The 17,630-nt window shown below is 34.1% G+C and overlaps 2 protein-coding genes across 2 annotated transcripts; both read left to right on the forward strand.

Annotated features, from left to right (window-relative positions):
• Window positions 2,198-3,617, forward strand: LOC107621045 (60S ribosomal protein L6-2). The gene is made up of 4 exons (XM_021114606.1): window positions 2,198-2,283; window positions 2,394-2,572; window positions 2,971-3,152; window positions 3,246-3,617. The coding sequence occupies exons 1-4, from the start codon at window positions 2,198-2,200 to the stop codon at window positions 3,399-3,401; spliced, it is 603 nt and encodes a 200-aa protein (XP_020970265.1). The 3' UTR covers window positions 3,402-3,617.
• On the forward strand, window positions 7,675-14,677 carry LOC107623659 (developmentally-regulated G-protein 3). Its single transcript, XM_016326004.2, is given in 10 exon segments — window positions 7,675-8,142; window positions 10,152-10,319; window positions 11,065-11,118; window positions 11,834-12,007; window positions 12,633-12,704; window positions 13,067-13,126; window positions 13,723-13,766; window positions 13,769-13,888; window positions 14,054-14,066; window positions 14,555-14,677. Coding segments are annotated over 9 exon segments (702 nt in total). The 5' UTR covers window positions 7,675-8,142; window positions 10,152-10,277.

The following is a 17,630-nucleotide window of genomic DNA, read 5'->3' on the forward strand; positions in this document are numbered from 1 at the left end:
AAATGAGCTAAATAAAACAAGTTCATACCTGAAACTGAGGCTCCATTGAAACTCTTGAAGTGTAGCGATGAAGGGGGAGACGACGCTGAGGACGACGGGAAGACGTGGTGCACGATGAAAGCAGAAAGAACGACGACACTCTGAAGCTGAAAAAGGAATTCTCAAATAAATTGGCAGTAGAGGTGGGTTCTGTAAAAAGGGAAGAGAAAACATAGTGTGAAAACAGGTATCTTAGATAAAAATCAAGAAACACAAACTGTTTGAATTGTGATGTTAGTATATCTCCCCAATTTGCACATCTAAGCTAGGAATCATAAGCTTTATGTGAAACTTTAAATTCTGTATACTTTATCTTACTTCTATTAATATAAAATATAAATGATATAAGATAAAGAAAACTGCTTCCAAAGCTTCTCTCCACCCTTCTATCTTCCCATTTATTTCCTCTTCCACTCATCTAATATGACTATCTACCTCAAACATGCACTATACAATAACTTGGATATGTTCAACTCGGCATATTTTACAGGCAAAATAAAAAAAAAAGGTTGATTTTTTAGAAGTAACCAAAAAACACTAACAAAAATATACAGATAACCTAGTGCAACAAAATATCCAGGATATACATCTTATTAAAATATCAGTAAAGTCATATCAGCCATATTAGTGTAGTCATGAGAATCACTCAGATATATTATCAGATTTCTTTGATATGCTTCCCTCAAAGCTAAAAAACCTGTATATACTTAAGATTGGGTATTATAACATCAAATTAAGCAGCAGTTATTGATTTTTTTTATCAGTTATGCCAACACAATATGGTGTAGATTACAAAATGCACAAGTTTATTGGAACCATCAACCTGAGCTTCCTAGTTCCTACTTCAATAAAGGTCCATTGTATTGTCTCCATCTCATTGTTTATACACGCAGTCTTCAATTATCTATGTTTATTCAAACCACTACAGCATTGAAACCCCCTTCCTCCTCCGAAGCATAAAAAAATAAGAAAAAAGTGTAGCACAATAATAGAGAATTATAATTGCTACATATAACTACTAAATTGACATGAATCTTAGCTACACCAACATGCTTGTAGCACAGAACAGAACAAATATAGCATACAATCCCTGCTTCAGTAATCACTAATGCTCAATTCCAGCCCAAAATAAAAATAAAAGATCACAATATGGCCATCATCATTCAATCACACTCGAACTACTAACCATATAACAAGATGATATATCATCGTTCAATAATACTCTAACTACTAACAATCAAGGATTTGGGCATTTAAATAAAATTACTTGAAAGGAAAGTCACAATTATTGCTTCGCCTTTGGACCCAACGTGAACGCTGGCCTTGATGGATGACTTGCTATTGAACGATCAACGGGGAGGGAGAGCCTACGAACCACAGAGAGATGAATTGGACGGTGACCGCTCCGCTGGACAGCGACGGCGAAGGCTGAGACCAGCGGAGAGTCACGTAGGTGGTGAGTTAACAGGAAAAGAATTTGGGAATTAAGGTACCGTATGGTGAGTTTGGGGGTGGGGCTGTGGAGTGTGGTGAATTAAGGGTTTTATTAGTTAAATTTAAAAAAAAAAAAAATTATGGTAAACATCAAAAAATAATTAAATTCTTAGACATAACTAATAATGCAAAAATATATAATAAATTAGTCATTAATACAAAATATTTTTAATTTAAATAAATAAAAAAATAAAATATAACACAATCAATAAATTAATGATTAACAAACTAATCAAAAACATACTTCAACTAATTTATAAATCAATCCATCAAATATGATTATATCAATAGTCCAATATTGCCTATGTTTGTCAATACTCTATTAAATCAACTCTTAATATTACAAGTAAATGCTAAGAATAAGACTGAGTCTCTAGTCTCTACGCAAAAAATAATCTCAAGTAATTACAAATTCAACTCGGAAAGAGAAAAAAAGAAAATAATAAATGTTAGACAGATATAAATATGGTACAGAAAGGAATTAATTATACTACATGTATATCAAAATTAGCTACAAAAATTAGGGTAAGCAAGGCTTAGATGGTCTACAAGGGTAAGGCACAGCGAAATATATAGCCTAAGATCATTGATAAAGCAAAGGAAGGAGAATTAGGGTTTTGTGGGAGGAAAAGGAAGCGTTGCAGTTGAGTGAAGAACGAGAGCAATGGCGCCGAAGCAGAGAGCAGCAAGGAAGGTCGGCAGGAACCCTGAACTGGTGCGGGGGATCGGGAAGTACTCTCGGTCTCAGATGTATAATTTTCGATGTCAAATGTGATAAACAAAATTCTTGATCTGAAATGAGAATTTAGATTGGGATGGTGGCATTCTTGGCTATCTAATTTTACTATTTTTATAAATTGATTGACCTATCTTAGGGTTAGATTATTGATCCAATTGATCTTATATGTTTCATTATTTTATCACGTTTTCAGGGCTAGCATTACTCCTGGGACAGTGTTGATTCTTCTTGCTGGAAGATTCAAGGGGAAGAGAGTTGTGTTCCTCAAGCAGCTTCCTTCTGGGCTGCTTCTTGTGTCTGGTAACTCTTGCTCATTATCCTCAATGAAGTTTCTGTTTATGTTATTGTCTCGGATTTATAGTGAAAAATAGTGTTTTAAATCATATTGAACATTGGCTTTGTGTTTTTGTTATGGGCGAGTATTTCTGTTTTTTCGGATTTTGCTTGATAAGCCTTTTTTTTTTTTTTTTTAAAATACGTGGATGATGCTTCATTTCTCCCCTATGTCACTTAATTGAATGCATTAGTGCTTGAATTAAGTTGTCCATTGCAGTTTCAAACTTCGGATTTCAACGCATAGACAACATTTTCTCCTTTGATATTGCTTTCCATTGTGTTGTGTATAACTTGTGTCCGAATAAGCTAGCGGATTAATGAAGTTTTTCTCTCCTCTGGTCTTATATATCTTGTTTCCTCAGGACCCTTCAAGATTAATGGAGTTCCGTTGAGACGTGTGAATCAGTCGTATGTTATTGCCACATCAACCAAAGTAGATGTGTCTGCTTGTAACGTGGAGAAATTCGATGACAAATACTTTTCAAAGGAAGTCCAGAAAAAGAAAAAGAAGGGAGAAGGCGAGTTCTTTGAGTCCGAGAAGGAGGTTAGTTTGTATAAATTTCTTGTTTAATTTGTCTTTCTGGCACTTGCAGTTTTTATCAGCATTTGCTCATGTGCTATCTTGCATCAAATGTAGGAGAAGAAGACCCTCCCTCAAGACAAGAAGGATGACCAGAAGACTGTTGATTCTGCTTTGATAAAAGCCATCGAGAGTGTTCCAGACTTGAAGTTTTACCTTGGTGCTAGGTTTTCTTTGAAGCAAGGCCAGAAGCCTCATGAATTAGTCTTCTAGAGGAAAGTAGAGTCTTAGAATTTCTTTTTGATATTCTGTTTTGTGTTAAGACTTGGATCTAATTGTTGTCTTTTGATAATAGACATTTGCGGATCAACAGATTGGTCCAGCGATTTTGTCTTTAATTTTGCATTTGTGGGAATTCATTTGATGATTTTTAGGCTTCAAAGTTGGCATAGTAAAAGGAAACGGATAGAAGATCTTCTCATTGGTTTTGAAAATTATTCTTTTTCATTTTCTAGTGTTGGCCTAGTTACAAAGAAAACACAGGACTTGACTCGTTCGTTGCAACAATGACGTCCTTAAGTTAAATTCACAAAACGTTCAAACCGTAAACAATTAAACTTGTTCCGGCAAGGATACTCTTCGGTGCTATAGGTTGGCTTCACACTGTTCTTGCGGGCAACAGTGCGGGCTCTTGAAGCTTCTTGCGTGAAGTATTCTCGTGAACTTGAGTTAAAAATAGTGATAAAATATAAAAGAAGGATTAATTGGATTTTGGGAGACATAGGTAAATCTAACCAATTATTCAAGAATGTAAAGTTAGAATAATGAGTAGAGGATGAATTGCATGTGCGGTGTATTAGTGGTGGAGCAAGAAAAATGAAAATGAGCATTGTATGGTAGGGTCATGGAGCGGTACTACTGGTGGAAGTGCAGTGGCAGATGAAACATTATATTTAATAAAATTATAAGTGATATGTTTATGAATAGTTTGTATTAATTTGTGTGTAGGCAATATTTGTATTAAAAATTATGATCTGTAAATTGTATTTACTTTTTTTTCGGCAATTTCAAAAGAAATTGATTACCAATCAAATACTTATTCTTCTATTTCGGTCGAGACATGTGCGAACAATCTAAATGTTATAAAGATGCGAATCTATTGTGCTTTTTCAAGTAATAGAGACTAGAGAACAAATTTATAACTTTTTAATTTTAAATGATTATTTTATCTCTAGTATTTCTTTTTCGTGTGTACCAAAACGAGGTTAGATATATAAATATTTATATATCATCTTCTATTAATTTAAATTTTTATTTTATCTCTTGAAGCTTCTTGTATGAAGTATTCTCGTGAACTTGGACCCAAACGTGGTACCTGCAAAAAGAAATATTCAAGTCAGTGAAATATCTTTAACGAGAGCGAATGTCATATGTTGTGTTAGTGATCTTTTGCCCTCTTAACGTCGACCCAAATTTAAGGAGTTAATTATTTTGAACTTGTTTGATCCTACTGAGGTATAACCCGGTTTTACAGATGTATTAGGGATACAGTAAATAGTGACTTGCCGAACTTACGTTTAGCAAGTTGAGCTTTTGTCGTGCAGTTATACCTCGATCATGAACAAAATATATTAGCCCCAAGCTCAATGGACCAAAATTTAAGGAGTTAATTATTTTGAATTTGTTTGATTCTACTGAGGTATAATCCGGTTTTATAGATGTATTAGAGATACAGTACATAGAGACTTGCCGAACTTACGTTTAGCAAGTTGAGCTTTTGTCGTGCAGTTATACCTCGATTATGAACAAAATATATTAGCCCCCAAGCTCAATGCGCGTTACCATTTTTTAAGCTTGGGTTTTTATCGAAACAAATGAAATATTCACAATAATAATAGTAATTTAAAATTTAGTAATTTAATAATGATTCCACCTTGTAATTCGGGTTGCAATAAATTCATGTTTATTTCTCTAGGCAAAATCTGGACTATTCTTTTCATTACAGTATGTGAATAGTTACGTTTTGAATTACCCACTAAGTGGGTGGTAGTGATGCTTTATTGTCGTTTTTATCTTGGAAAAAGACAAAACTCTTGACCTAGGTCTTCTAGACTTCAAAAGGTTAGTTCTCCTGTCCTTGTCTTTTTGTCTTCTTGCTTTGACAATAGGTAGAGAAAAAGAAAAAAGAAAAAGTGGTTGAGGTTAAAAATGAAAATTTCTATCACTGGGTGCATGTTGACATTAAAATGCGTGCTTCTTCTTACTGCGATAACGAGTCACTTCGCGAGCTCAAAGCTCTGAAGTTGATTAAGGATGGTTCGACCATTGGCGTCGAATTTCTCCCTTACGGCAGTGAGAAGAGGGTTTGTGAGAGGAAGGGAGACTAGGGTTATTTTTATATGTATACCCTCTGTTTTACTGAACTTTATTTAAAATTTCCGTTTTTTTATATTAAGTGTAAGGTTCTGACTCAACTCAACTGCGCTCCATCCCAGCTACATCTAAATTCTTGGGCGTTTTTGCGAGTATTTGAGTGTTTAATGGATTTTCTGAAGTTTCTGAAGTTTCTCGTGTCTCTTAATATTTTCTTTTCTTTGTTCCAGTTGAAGGGAGTGCGAAAAGGTTTGTGGGTCAACCTTAGTAGCTTCCCAAATCGTTTTATATTTTTGCTTACCAGGGTAGGCGCCAAATGTTCCAGCAAGGATACTCTTCCGTGCTATAGGTTGGCTTCACACTGTTCTTGCGAGCTCTTGAAGCATCTTGCTCAGAAGTGAAGTATTTTTGTGAACTCGAACCCATGCGTGGTATTTGTAAAAAGGACTCTGACGCTCAAGTCAGTGAAATATCTTTAACGAAAGCGATTTCACCGATGTATTAAGGATGCAGTGCAAAACTCATAACGTTAATATGGTGTCATAGGCTTATGAAACGGTAAATGCAGCCAGGAGCTTCTTCCTCTCACATTTGATTCATCGTCTCTTGCTACAATCTTATGGAACCATAAAGAAATTACACAAATATTAGAACTATTGTCCCCAAGTTCCTCGAACAACCAAGTATTATCCGTTTCCATCCTTCATCTGTTTGAGTTGCATTCATGGCGTATTTACTATCCATCTAAATCTCCTTTGACAATCGATTCCTGAACAAACTGAACACATATGAATGAAATGAAGTGCTTTTAATTAAATTGATATGAATATGATGCGTATTTTAATTAACTAATGTCACATATATTTTTGAGAGACTATAGATGTCACAAATCTTTTTTTTATTCGTTAGATGAATTGGACAGTTCTTACACTATGTACTCACTAACATTATGTTTGGTTTAAGGGAAAATAACAGGAAAGAAAAATGATGAAAAGAAAATGAGAGAAAATTTATATTTTATTTTATTATAAGGGTATTAATATAATTTTATATCATTATGATTTTCTTTTTTTTCACTTTTCTTTTCATCTAAACGGAAAAAAAATTTCTCTCTATTTTCTTTCCATTCATTTTTTCTTCAACCAAACAATACACAAATAATTTCACTTTTCTTTCTATTTTTTTTCCTCTCATTTTCTTTCCTCTTATTTACTTTCCTATATCCAAAGCCTAAGAATTTTTCATCCATTAAGAGAATAAGAGGCACCATGATTTACCACTTCAACTAATTTATTTCGATGCAATGAAATATTTCTTTCTGTCGCATGGCGGCAAGTATGAGTTTTTTTTTTGTCAAATTATACCCTAAAACATACACATTTCTTTCCCCCTCTTCCATAAATTTTGGATTTAGATTTTCTAAATTTTAAATTTTACTTTAGAAAAAAATGTGATCTTTTACCATTTATTTTATAATGAGACATAAAAAATATGAAAAAAAATTATTCAATAATAAAAAATTACACTTTACCTTTTAAAATTAAAATTCAAAATTTAGAGATTCATAAATTTCATATATCAACATTTTAGTCATAAGCCAAACATAATTGCCACTGGACCAAGAAAAAGTCTAGCCCAACCAACATTTTCCTTATGAATTGGGCTGTACCTTCTTATGGGCTTCCCAAAAACAAAAAGGAGAGCAGAGTAGTCTTTTCTACCCTAGGACCGTCTTACTGTAAGCATTGGTGCACTCTGCAAGTCTGCATATTTGGGGAGTGGATCCTCTCCAGTGAGAAAAAAATTGGATAGTATCCAGTGTCTAATCTAACCTTTCATTGTTTTCTCTTTCATATTTAATTTTGGTCCCACTTATAGAATTAAAGGTAAAAGATCACACTTTATTCTCTCAAGTGGATTTTTCACTGCAGAGGATCCATTTCCATTTTGTTCTAGCATCTTCTTCCCGTTTTCCAATGTTCTGAAAATCGGACCGAACTGACCGGTCGAACCAATTTAACCGCAAACCAACAACACTAACGATTCGGTCAGACATATAAAACCGGAAATCATAAAACCAAAAAAAAACCATTGAACCGGAAGTGAACCGGCCGATCGGATCGAACTCGAACCCGGCCGGTTTACACCAAAAAGGGAAGCTCATTCGTTTCTTTCTCCCTTTCTTTCCTTCAGTCAGAGAAATCACCCAACCCAACCACAAAACCCTAGCACTGTAAGCCTACACCACCGCCACAAGGAGTGGCATACTGCCGCCGTCCGTCGCACTCAAAGTTCGCCATCCGTCATCTAGCTTCCCTCGTGCTCCAAATCTTCAACCCCTGTTCGCTGTCACCGATCGCGGTTGCTTCCTCGAGCTCGGCGTCCGTCGTCTTTGTCTGCTCAGCCGCGCTTCCGTCGCCGTTTGTTTGCCGTTCACGTTCGCGTCTTCGTTCGCGTTCTTCGCCATTCGCGTTCGCTCGGTGTTCACCGTTCGCGTTCACTCGGTGTTCACCGTTCGCGTTCACTCGCTGTTCACCGTTCGAGTTCGCGTTCGTCTGGAAGCCACGTTGCTCTGCTTCAAACTCTGCCACCAACCCGCGCGCTCCACTCAGCCGTCGAGCTGCTCTCTTTTGTCCCCGCCGTGAGTTCCCTAAACCCGCCACCAGACAATACACTCACACAACACCAATACTCTTCTTCAAACTCTGCAACTTCTGATTTCTATTACAATAAGTAATTATTTGATTTGTAGTGGTTTGGATTTTTTCATAGACTAAATTAAAGTTACAATAGTCATGTTCTCTTCTCTATCACATTGAAATTAAGCTTTGAATTCTCTTATTTTGTTTTAATTTTACCGCACTCAACATGTTTGATGAAATGCTTTAACCATATTTCTGGTTGGTTTTATAATTTCTAGCTTTTAGAAACTTAGTAAGTTGGTTGCATGTGAAATTAGAATAATTGGATCATAGTAATTAGGAAATTTTAGCTGTACAAATAGCATGTTTGCAGAAAACATGTTAGCATGATGATTCCACTTGCATTAGTGAATTTTTTAACTGTTATTGTGAACTTGTTAATTTGCTAATTGTTCTTGTGTTCTTCTGTTACTTTTATTTTTTTTTGTTTTGTTGTGATTTTCTATTCTTGAATTTGTTAAGTTGATTTGCTAAATTGTTGGGCTGCTGTTGTTTTAATTTGTCAAATTGTTTGGTTGCTGCGACCTAATTTGTTGGATTTTCTATTTAGGTCTTGTTCTTGTTTATTTGCTAAATTGTTGTTGTGTATTTGTTGTTTATTTGCTGGATATTGGTGATGATTGTCTTTGAGATTATTTACTATGCAGGTTTAGTGTCATCACTGTTTTGGAATGTTTTATAATGTACTAATGTTTGTTGCTGTTTTGTAATTGCTGGTTGCAGGTTTAGTGTGATTATTGGTTAATGTTTTGGTTTAGTGTTCTCTCTTTTCCAGATTTCCCTTCTCCCTGTATTTCTGCATGTTGCTGAATTGGTAATCAATAAATTTGCCTTTTTGCTGTAACTCGGGACTTTACTAGGATTTGTTAAATTTGTTGCTGTAAATTGTTGCTTCCCAGGCACAGAATCAGAACAGAATGCTCAGTCAGTGTTTGATTGATTGGCTTTGCTCACCGATTGTATTTGATGATAAATTTTAAATTGATAACTTTTAAATTTTAAATTTGCACTGCCCATGTTACTGATTCACTGTTCTCAGTGCTTTTTGTTGTTGTTAATCACTGTGATGAGCTTTGTTAAAATTTGCACTGCCTATATTACTGAGTGTTCTTTCAGTGCTTTTTGTTGTTGTTAATCATTGTGGTGAACTTTGTTAAAATTTGCACTGCCTATGTTACTGATTCACGGATTCATCCCTCTCGTCATTATCATTGGCATGAACTCCGGACCAAAGCCCCAACTCTCTGGATAAAATTGTAATGAAAGCTTATTGGGACTTTTTCTTCTACTTAAGGTATGAATTAGAATGATGAGGCCAAGTTGTGAATACACAAGTGTCAACGGACTATAATATATATTGAATTTGTGACATTAGAAGGGTGTAATAATAACAATAATGGAGTCATGTTACTTGAATATTGAGGTTTAACATTTAAACTCTCAGCTTCTCAGCCCTGTTTGATTCTTCATCTCAAGCAATTGAATCGAATCAACTAGGCTTTCCTTTTCTTTTTCTTTTAGTTGATTCTTAATTTTTCTAATATATGTAACTTTCTGAATCAAGTGGATCAGATTATGTAGTTTTCTTGATTTGGGATATTTTCGAAGACGCATTAGAAGAGTTATTTTATTATTATGTTTGCTATAATAATATTCACATGTTCTGTATGCTTGTGATTGTTTCGGTGTTTACATTTTCTTTCCAAGTCACTTGCTGTGGTTGTTCTTTGAGTTAAGGCTTTGTATGTGTGTGTGAGAATATGTATAATGTTGAATGCTGTTGCATCTAATAGGAGTTCTTGGAGTACCCTCATCTTTGGTCCTTTATAATTTATTTATTATTTTATTCTAAAACGGTTTTTTTGGTTGGACCACCGGTTGGACCGGTTAGACCAATAAACCAGTGAACCAGTGACTAAAACGGTTTGATGACCGGTCCGGTTTTCAGGGCCCAGCTTAAGAGCCAACATGACACATCACAACGCAAGAGAGTAACCATTAATCATCCCGGTATACTTGAAGAGGATTCATCTGAAACTATTTTCTTCTCTTCCTCTGAGCTCATCCTTCAACAATGGCGACCGTGATGCAGAAAATAAAGGATATCGAAGATGAGGTACCCTATGCTTTGTCTCTAATGCTTCCTTCCTTCCTTCCATTGTATTCTCAACGGAACTTGGTTGCACGCCTCGATTCGTATCCGTGAAAGTATAACATTTTTGGACTACAATCTAATCCATAAGTTGTTTTCCTCTGCAGTAGTAGGGTTACTACCGTTTGATTACGAATTACGAAATTTTAAAGCCATATCCTAGGATCCAGTTTTAAGGTGTTATTAATACAAATGATTTATACTTAATATGATTCTTAAGAAGCTCTATGCATTTCTAGAGTTGGAATAGAAGCTGTGCTTAATTGTGATTAATGTTCCTTAATCGGAATTATTCTCGCCAGAAACTTCTAAATTCTATTTTCGTTGGAGTTCATATTTCAGTACATATTGCAACTTCGTCTGATTAGTGATTACGTTCAATAATATTTAAGCATCAAGTAAGATGGGATTGTAATGAATTCCTTGTTACTCAGAATAAGTGAAGTTTTTATGTTTAGGCTAAAACTAAAACAACTAATACTGTAGATACCTCTAAGTCGTAATTCTGGTTGAATATGTATAGATTGAGTTTGAGAGATTGACAGCTACGATAAGGTTTCATATTATTTCTGTGCATGTGCTTTGTTTCCTTTACTCCCTGCATATGGTAATCAAGAACTGAGGAACTGTATTGATTGTTCAAAGCAGCAGCTGTATTTCCATTGTAGTTATTATTTCAAGTATGATCATTGTCATTTTTATGCTGCAGATGGCAAGAACGCAAAAGAACAAGGCTACTGCTCATCATTTGGGCTTGCTGAAGGTAAACATGTTTCTGCATTGTGTGCTTCATCGTTAGATGGGATATGGGAAAGAACGTGATCAATTTCATCCAAGCACTGGAATGATGGGGTCATGTTAAATGAGTTGGTAGATGGGATATGGGACAGAAAGTGATCAATTTCATCCAAGCACTGGAATGATTGGGTCATGCTGAATGAGTTGGTAGAATTTTGTAGGAGTAATTGCTCTAGAGATTGCATTTGGACGTGCTTCTGGTTCATGACTCATGACTCAAACCCTTTCCCTGAAATTCAATTGGAAGTTGTATTATTAGGCTAAGCTCATTCTACTCTTGGAATAGGCCTTCTTGTTTCCACTTTCTAGCTGTTGCTGGATACAAGATTCCTACTGATTTACATATTGATTTATTTATAATTTTGGGTGCATGTAGCTCGTACGCGTATTCCGATTTGGATAAAACATTAAAATATAAGTTGAGAATATTTGAATTGTTTTTTCATCAGCCTTGGGCTCCTATTGTTAACTTGGATACTTTGTTTGAAAGTTTTCTGATATATGATATTGAAGGCTACATGGGTGTTTTCACTTCTGCTTCTATTTGGAATCAACCACCAATAAGATTATTTTTTATTAGAATTATTTTCCTTGTTATCTTTTACTTTTGTATTTCTGTGATTCTATTCTTGCTGCTAGTTGATTTAATATTGTTAAACATATGGCCACTCTGGTACTAGGCTAAACTGGCAAAGCTGCGGAGGGAACTCCTTACTCCTTCATCAAAAGGTGCTGGAGGTGCTGGTGAAGGTTTTGATGTTACTAAAAGTGGTGATTCAAGAGTTGGTCTTGTGGGTTTCCCTTCAGTTGGCAAATCTACTCTACTGAATAAATTGACTGGGACATTTTCAGAGGTAGGAATGTATTTCTATGAGTCTTATATACTGCCATCTTCACTATTTAATTTATTTATATCGCAGTGTGCCAGTGTTTCACTTCTATGAGTTCTACCATGTTTTTGAAATATTGCAAGTGATGTTTCTTTTTCTCTTTCTAAAAAATAAAATAAAATTGCATGGGATAGGTGCATGTCATATCTAGGGTAAGGTTGTTGGCCTATGATATTGAGATCAAGGTTTTTTATCTGGAATCAACCCCTCTGCTTACAGGGTAAGGCTGAGTACATCTACCCTTAGGAGATCCTAATCCGTGGGGACCTTCTGCAGTGGCCCACCATTTATATCTCGAGTTCATTCTATTTTTTTTTTTATCATCTGATCTGATTATTATAAAATGGTATAAATGAGCTGTTACTTATTTTAACTTCTACATTTTGCTATCATTCATGATGTTTGTCAACTATTCTTTGCTTTGGACACTATAATAGTGGTCATTGGCGTCTATTCACGTGTCAACCAGATGCTCCCTTTTTTATTTTAAAAGATAGCGGGCAGCATTACAATTATGAATTATCTAATATGCTTAATAGCTTATGTGAAAGAGTTTCCTGAAGACTTTTACTTGTTTTGGTTTGTGTAGGTTGCTTCCTACGAGTTTACAACCTTAACTTGCATCCCTGGCGTGATCACGTATCGTGGAGCTAAAATTCAGGTGCCACAATATTAGAAAGCTTAATGTTGATGATGTTTTCATCTTTGCTCTTGGTGAAAAATCCCTCATAAGAGGGTTTTCTACTGTTATTGATATCATATGAATGCAACTAGGTTGCGGAGCCATAGTAAATAAAACCATATTTCTTTCTCTTAGGTTTCACTTATAATACTTATCAAGGTCAAGATATTCTGCTTGTGAGCTTTAAAACTTGTGTTACTTAAAGCAAAATCTAGTTGCACTTGAACCTCTTGATTAATTAAGATCCCGTATCTTTATGATTGATTTTGTCTGCTTGCAACTTTATCATCCTACATTTTACTATTTTGATAAATTTTTAATTATTTAATTACATGTGACAGTTGCTGGATCTCCCTGGAATTATTGAGGGTGCTAAAGATGGAAAGGGTAGAGGAAGACAGGTAAAATAAAATTGTTCTAATTGCAATTTTAAGTAGATTTTAGTATAATATATGTCAACAAAATTTCAATGTTGATTAGCCAAATCACGTCTTTTGTAAGTAATTAACTATGTAATCAAAGGTCCTTGTGAAACTTGTAAAAAATTTTCCGTTGATCATCTGCTGAATGCTGTGGTGATATCAATGGAAAACATTTCAGTGTCTAGAGAACCTGTGGTTTTATATTTGGTCATATGGCAGAATTGTTTTTCAAAGATTCTTGATTCTTAATGGCAGTATTTAGAGAACTGTGTATAATTGTAAGCTATGTTTTTGTCTTTTTCTCCACTGGCAGAAACTGTCTTCAGCACCATACATGATTGTTACATATTTAGGAAGATTGATTCAGATTTCGCAAATTTCATTCCATCAAGTTTCTGCACGAGCATTGAATCTTGTATTTTAAAATATTTAATACTTAGTTGTTGTTCAACTAATATAAGTATATTCATATAGATTTGCAATTAATAACTGATCCGCCATGCAACTTGGCACATTCACACTTCGGGAAGTGGCAAAGACACATTTTTATTTTATATATTGCTTGGCAAATGCAGGTTATCAGTACTGCAAGGACTTGCAATTGTATTTTAATTGTTCTTTAGATGTTATCGAGGGAAGTAGAGTATACATGCCTTGCATCTATGTTGTGAACAAGATTGATCAGATCACACTTGAGGAATTAGAGATATTGGATAAGCTACCTCATTACTGCCCAATCAGGTAATTCTTCATTCAAATCATTGGTCTTGTATGCTAAATATCTCAAACCTTTTTCCCCTAGGAAGCATATTTTTTAATGATCGTTATTTCTTCCATTTCCATAGTCGCCTTAACTTATAGATCATTTATTTATAAAAGTTATATGTTTTTCTGACTTTTCTTTAGTGCACACCTAAACGTGTATATAAATTTAATGTAAATAAAATTAATTAATTAAATAATTAATAACAATATTCATTTCCCATCTCATTCATAAGTTAGGTTATATAAAAACATTTACTTAAATAACTAACAACAAATACACTATTAATTTAATAACTTAATTTAAGTCTTAACAAATTTAAATTGAAAAATCAATTACTTAAATATTGACTAAATAAAAACATTCACATCTTCTTACGTAATTAGTTTACCAAAATTTTTAATAACCCTATTTTAATAACTAAAATCATCAAAATATGCTTAATAACCTACATTAAAGAAAAACAACTCTAAATAAACATTTAACTACTAAATCCATGTTAAAATATGCTTAATACCACACAATATTCTTTAAACCATTCTTAACAATATATTCATATGCCTAACATGTACTACATACTATTTCTGTAAAAGTACTTTAATTATGGCAACATATTTATGTTTTAACATAAACATAAAACGAAGAACAACACCAACCTCAAAGTTGGCTGCTTCTACAATGTGCCATGTCGTGTTCAGTTGGTTGATGTCTGCATCGTGATTATCGGTGCTCGTTATAATCTTGAAGTAAGTCGTAAATTTGATTAGAGAAGGGTAAAAGTGGAAAAAAGTTGAAGAAATGGATGGTTTAAGATACAAACAGTCACTGTGAACAAAATATTATATATAGGCGTCGTCCAGTCTTATTTTGTTTAAAGTATAAACGAATTAATATTGCACATATTTCGTTTATACTGTAAATGAAATAAGAGTGTTACACACTACGTGTACAAATATGATACGGCCACGTCGTTTTGTGACTTATTTCGTTTACAGTATAAACAAACTACGTATAGTAATAATTCATTTCACTGTAAACGAAATAGGATATAAGATGCATTGGTAAAAAGGCTACAAATTATCTATTTCGATAAATAAAATATTTATTTATTTATTTAAAAGAATAAAGGAGGATTTTTTTATTTAAATTAAATAAATATAAAATTTACGAAAATACATAAAGTACAATGTAATTACATAAATATACAATTGGTCACATCTCCGTTATTGAGGAGATTCCAAAAATTAAACACATTTCGAATACTGAAACATTAATATGTGTCAGAAGAGTTAAATGGGTACTGAGTACCTGAGATACATGCAAAAATAGAGTATGAGCTCAGTACTCGAGGCACAATGCGCGAATTGGTGACTCAGTATCCGAAATGTGCTCATAATTGAATTTGTGTTTATTTCAATTGTTTTACTATTTTCATACTTTATAACCATTTAAATTGGAGTTCCTGAAGTACACACAGCCCCGACAATATGAACGCGACAGAAACATCAACAAACTAAATGACACTTGGCACATAGCTGGTGCTTTGGATTTTCAGATTAATTTTTTTTTTGTATTTTAAGTAAATAATTAGTTTAGTTGTTTAGACTTTATTAATTTAGTTAACAGTTTAGGTATTTTGATTTTGTTAGTTAGTTTAGTTAGTTTTTTTTCTCTTAATGTTTTTAATTTGGTAATCTTTGCACTCTTTATTGTAGAGATTTTTGTTATTCTTTTTATGTAAAATGAGTTATTTATATAAAAATAATGTCATTTATATAAGTACCCAAAGTAAAAAAAAAATTAAGTTAGAAGTATAATTTAGACTTTAAAATGAGTTAAACAATATTTATACACAATTTATTAAATAATTAATTTAGTTTCTAAACTTTTATGTATATATAATATTTTTACTAAAGATATGAGTACTGTTGCGATTGTTACTTGAAATGGTGACTTGGGCTTGAACGTGAAGTCCAGACTCCTTGTAAGATAGCATCCAACTTGTTCTTGTGTCGAGGTGCCGCCGTTCGAGTTCTACGTGAGCAGGTGGGGGTGGTACCTACAAGAGACTCTGATACTTAAGTTAGCAAGGGCTTTAAGTAGGTTTTTAGTAGGTTAGAACATAAATATACCTGAGGAGTGTCAGTGTATTTATAGTTGTAAACTCCGCTAAAATCGGTAAATAATTAGTCAATAAATTAAATTTTAATAAGAAAAATTAAAAATATAAATCTAATATTAAAATAGGAGAGAGCTCTTCAAAACGAGAATTTTGACACCAATTTCAAAGAATTTGGCTCAAAATTGGACCGAACGGGTCGAATCGAACAAACCGGGCCCAAAATGGACCCAAGGTCCATTACCCACTCACCAATTATGAGCTTCAGCTCATAACATTTCCATTCATTTCCCCATTTTCGTTCCAGAGCAAGGGGAGAAGAAGGTGAGAAGCTAAACCCTCCATCCTCATTCAAACCACCGTAACTTCTTCATCCGAGCACCGTTTGCAGCCACGCATCCAGCGCGTCGAGCTCTACGTTTCTATCGGATCAATTTTATTGGCAAGCTTCTCTCTAAATTCAGTTTTTCTGCCCTATTGATTTTCAAAAATTATGTATGTGAGTGTTGAGATTTTGGTCTTTTTATGTTATAAGACCCGATTAGCTTGAGAAAGATGCTCACTCTTGTTTATTTGGCACTTGGGTACGGTAAGGATCATTAACCCCTAGTTAATTCTTTGATTTAGTTAGTTGGAAATTAAATTGGGTATGTGTATTTATGACAATTGGGTTAGGTGTATGAGTATATGTGAGATGGAGTAAGAATTGAATATACTAGAGGCTTAATTGGAAACTTGAGAAGCTGAATTGTGGCAAGGAAGGCTTGAAAGCTTGCTTTGTGGAGGTGTCTCGGGTTATACGCGAAAATCGGCCAAGGTATGGTTTAGGTTTCGCGCGTTTAATATATAAGGTTTTATGGAAACTTAGGCTAGGGAACTATAGGATAAGTTGAAATGATTAATTGTGTTAAATGATTAGTTTTTATGGTATTGATGGATGAGTTGATGTGGGCATGGATTGAGTAATCGATAATGTGGGTTGAATGAAAATATATATGTATGTTAGTATAATGATGATGGATGAAGGATTTATGATTATGGCAATGTGATGATATGGTTGAGATTGAGTGGTGTTTATGTGGATTTGTTGGTATGGTTATCTTTATTAATGTTGTGGTGGTGGTTGAAGTATTCTATGATGATGATAATAGGTGGATATGAGATAAAATGTTAGTTTGTGAGTTTATGAGTAAAATTTGTAAAGTTGGATTGAAATGAGGTGTTGTTGAGTTAAGGACATGCAAGGGTTGCAAGAATGGTTGTGTTATGGTGAAGAGTAAGTTGTGTTGATGATTTTGGTATGTTGGGCATGAATATGAGTTTTGGTAAAAATGGGGTTTAGTATATTTTGGTAAAATGTGAATTTTGATGAACTTTGGTAGCCCATAACTTGCCCTACAGATTTTGGATGAAGGTGAGGTTTGTCTTAAATTAAAGAAGGTTTTAAAAGCTTGAAAATGATATAAGGTTTGCGAAAAACTAAATTCTGTAGAGGAAGTTATGGATGCCGAAAATTGGGTGCAAAAAACTGAATTTTTAAATGTTGCAGCAGAACCAGATTTTCTGAGGTGTGCCCACGCACGCAGCTGTGCGCATGCACC

This window comes from Arachis ipaensis, chromosome B10, assembly GCF_000816755.2.
Source record: "Arachis ipaensis cultivar K30076 chromosome B10, Araip1.1, whole genome shotgun sequence".
Classification (NCBI taxonomy): Eukaryota; Viridiplantae; Streptophyta; class Magnoliopsida; order Fabales; family Fabaceae; genus Arachis; species Arachis ipaensis.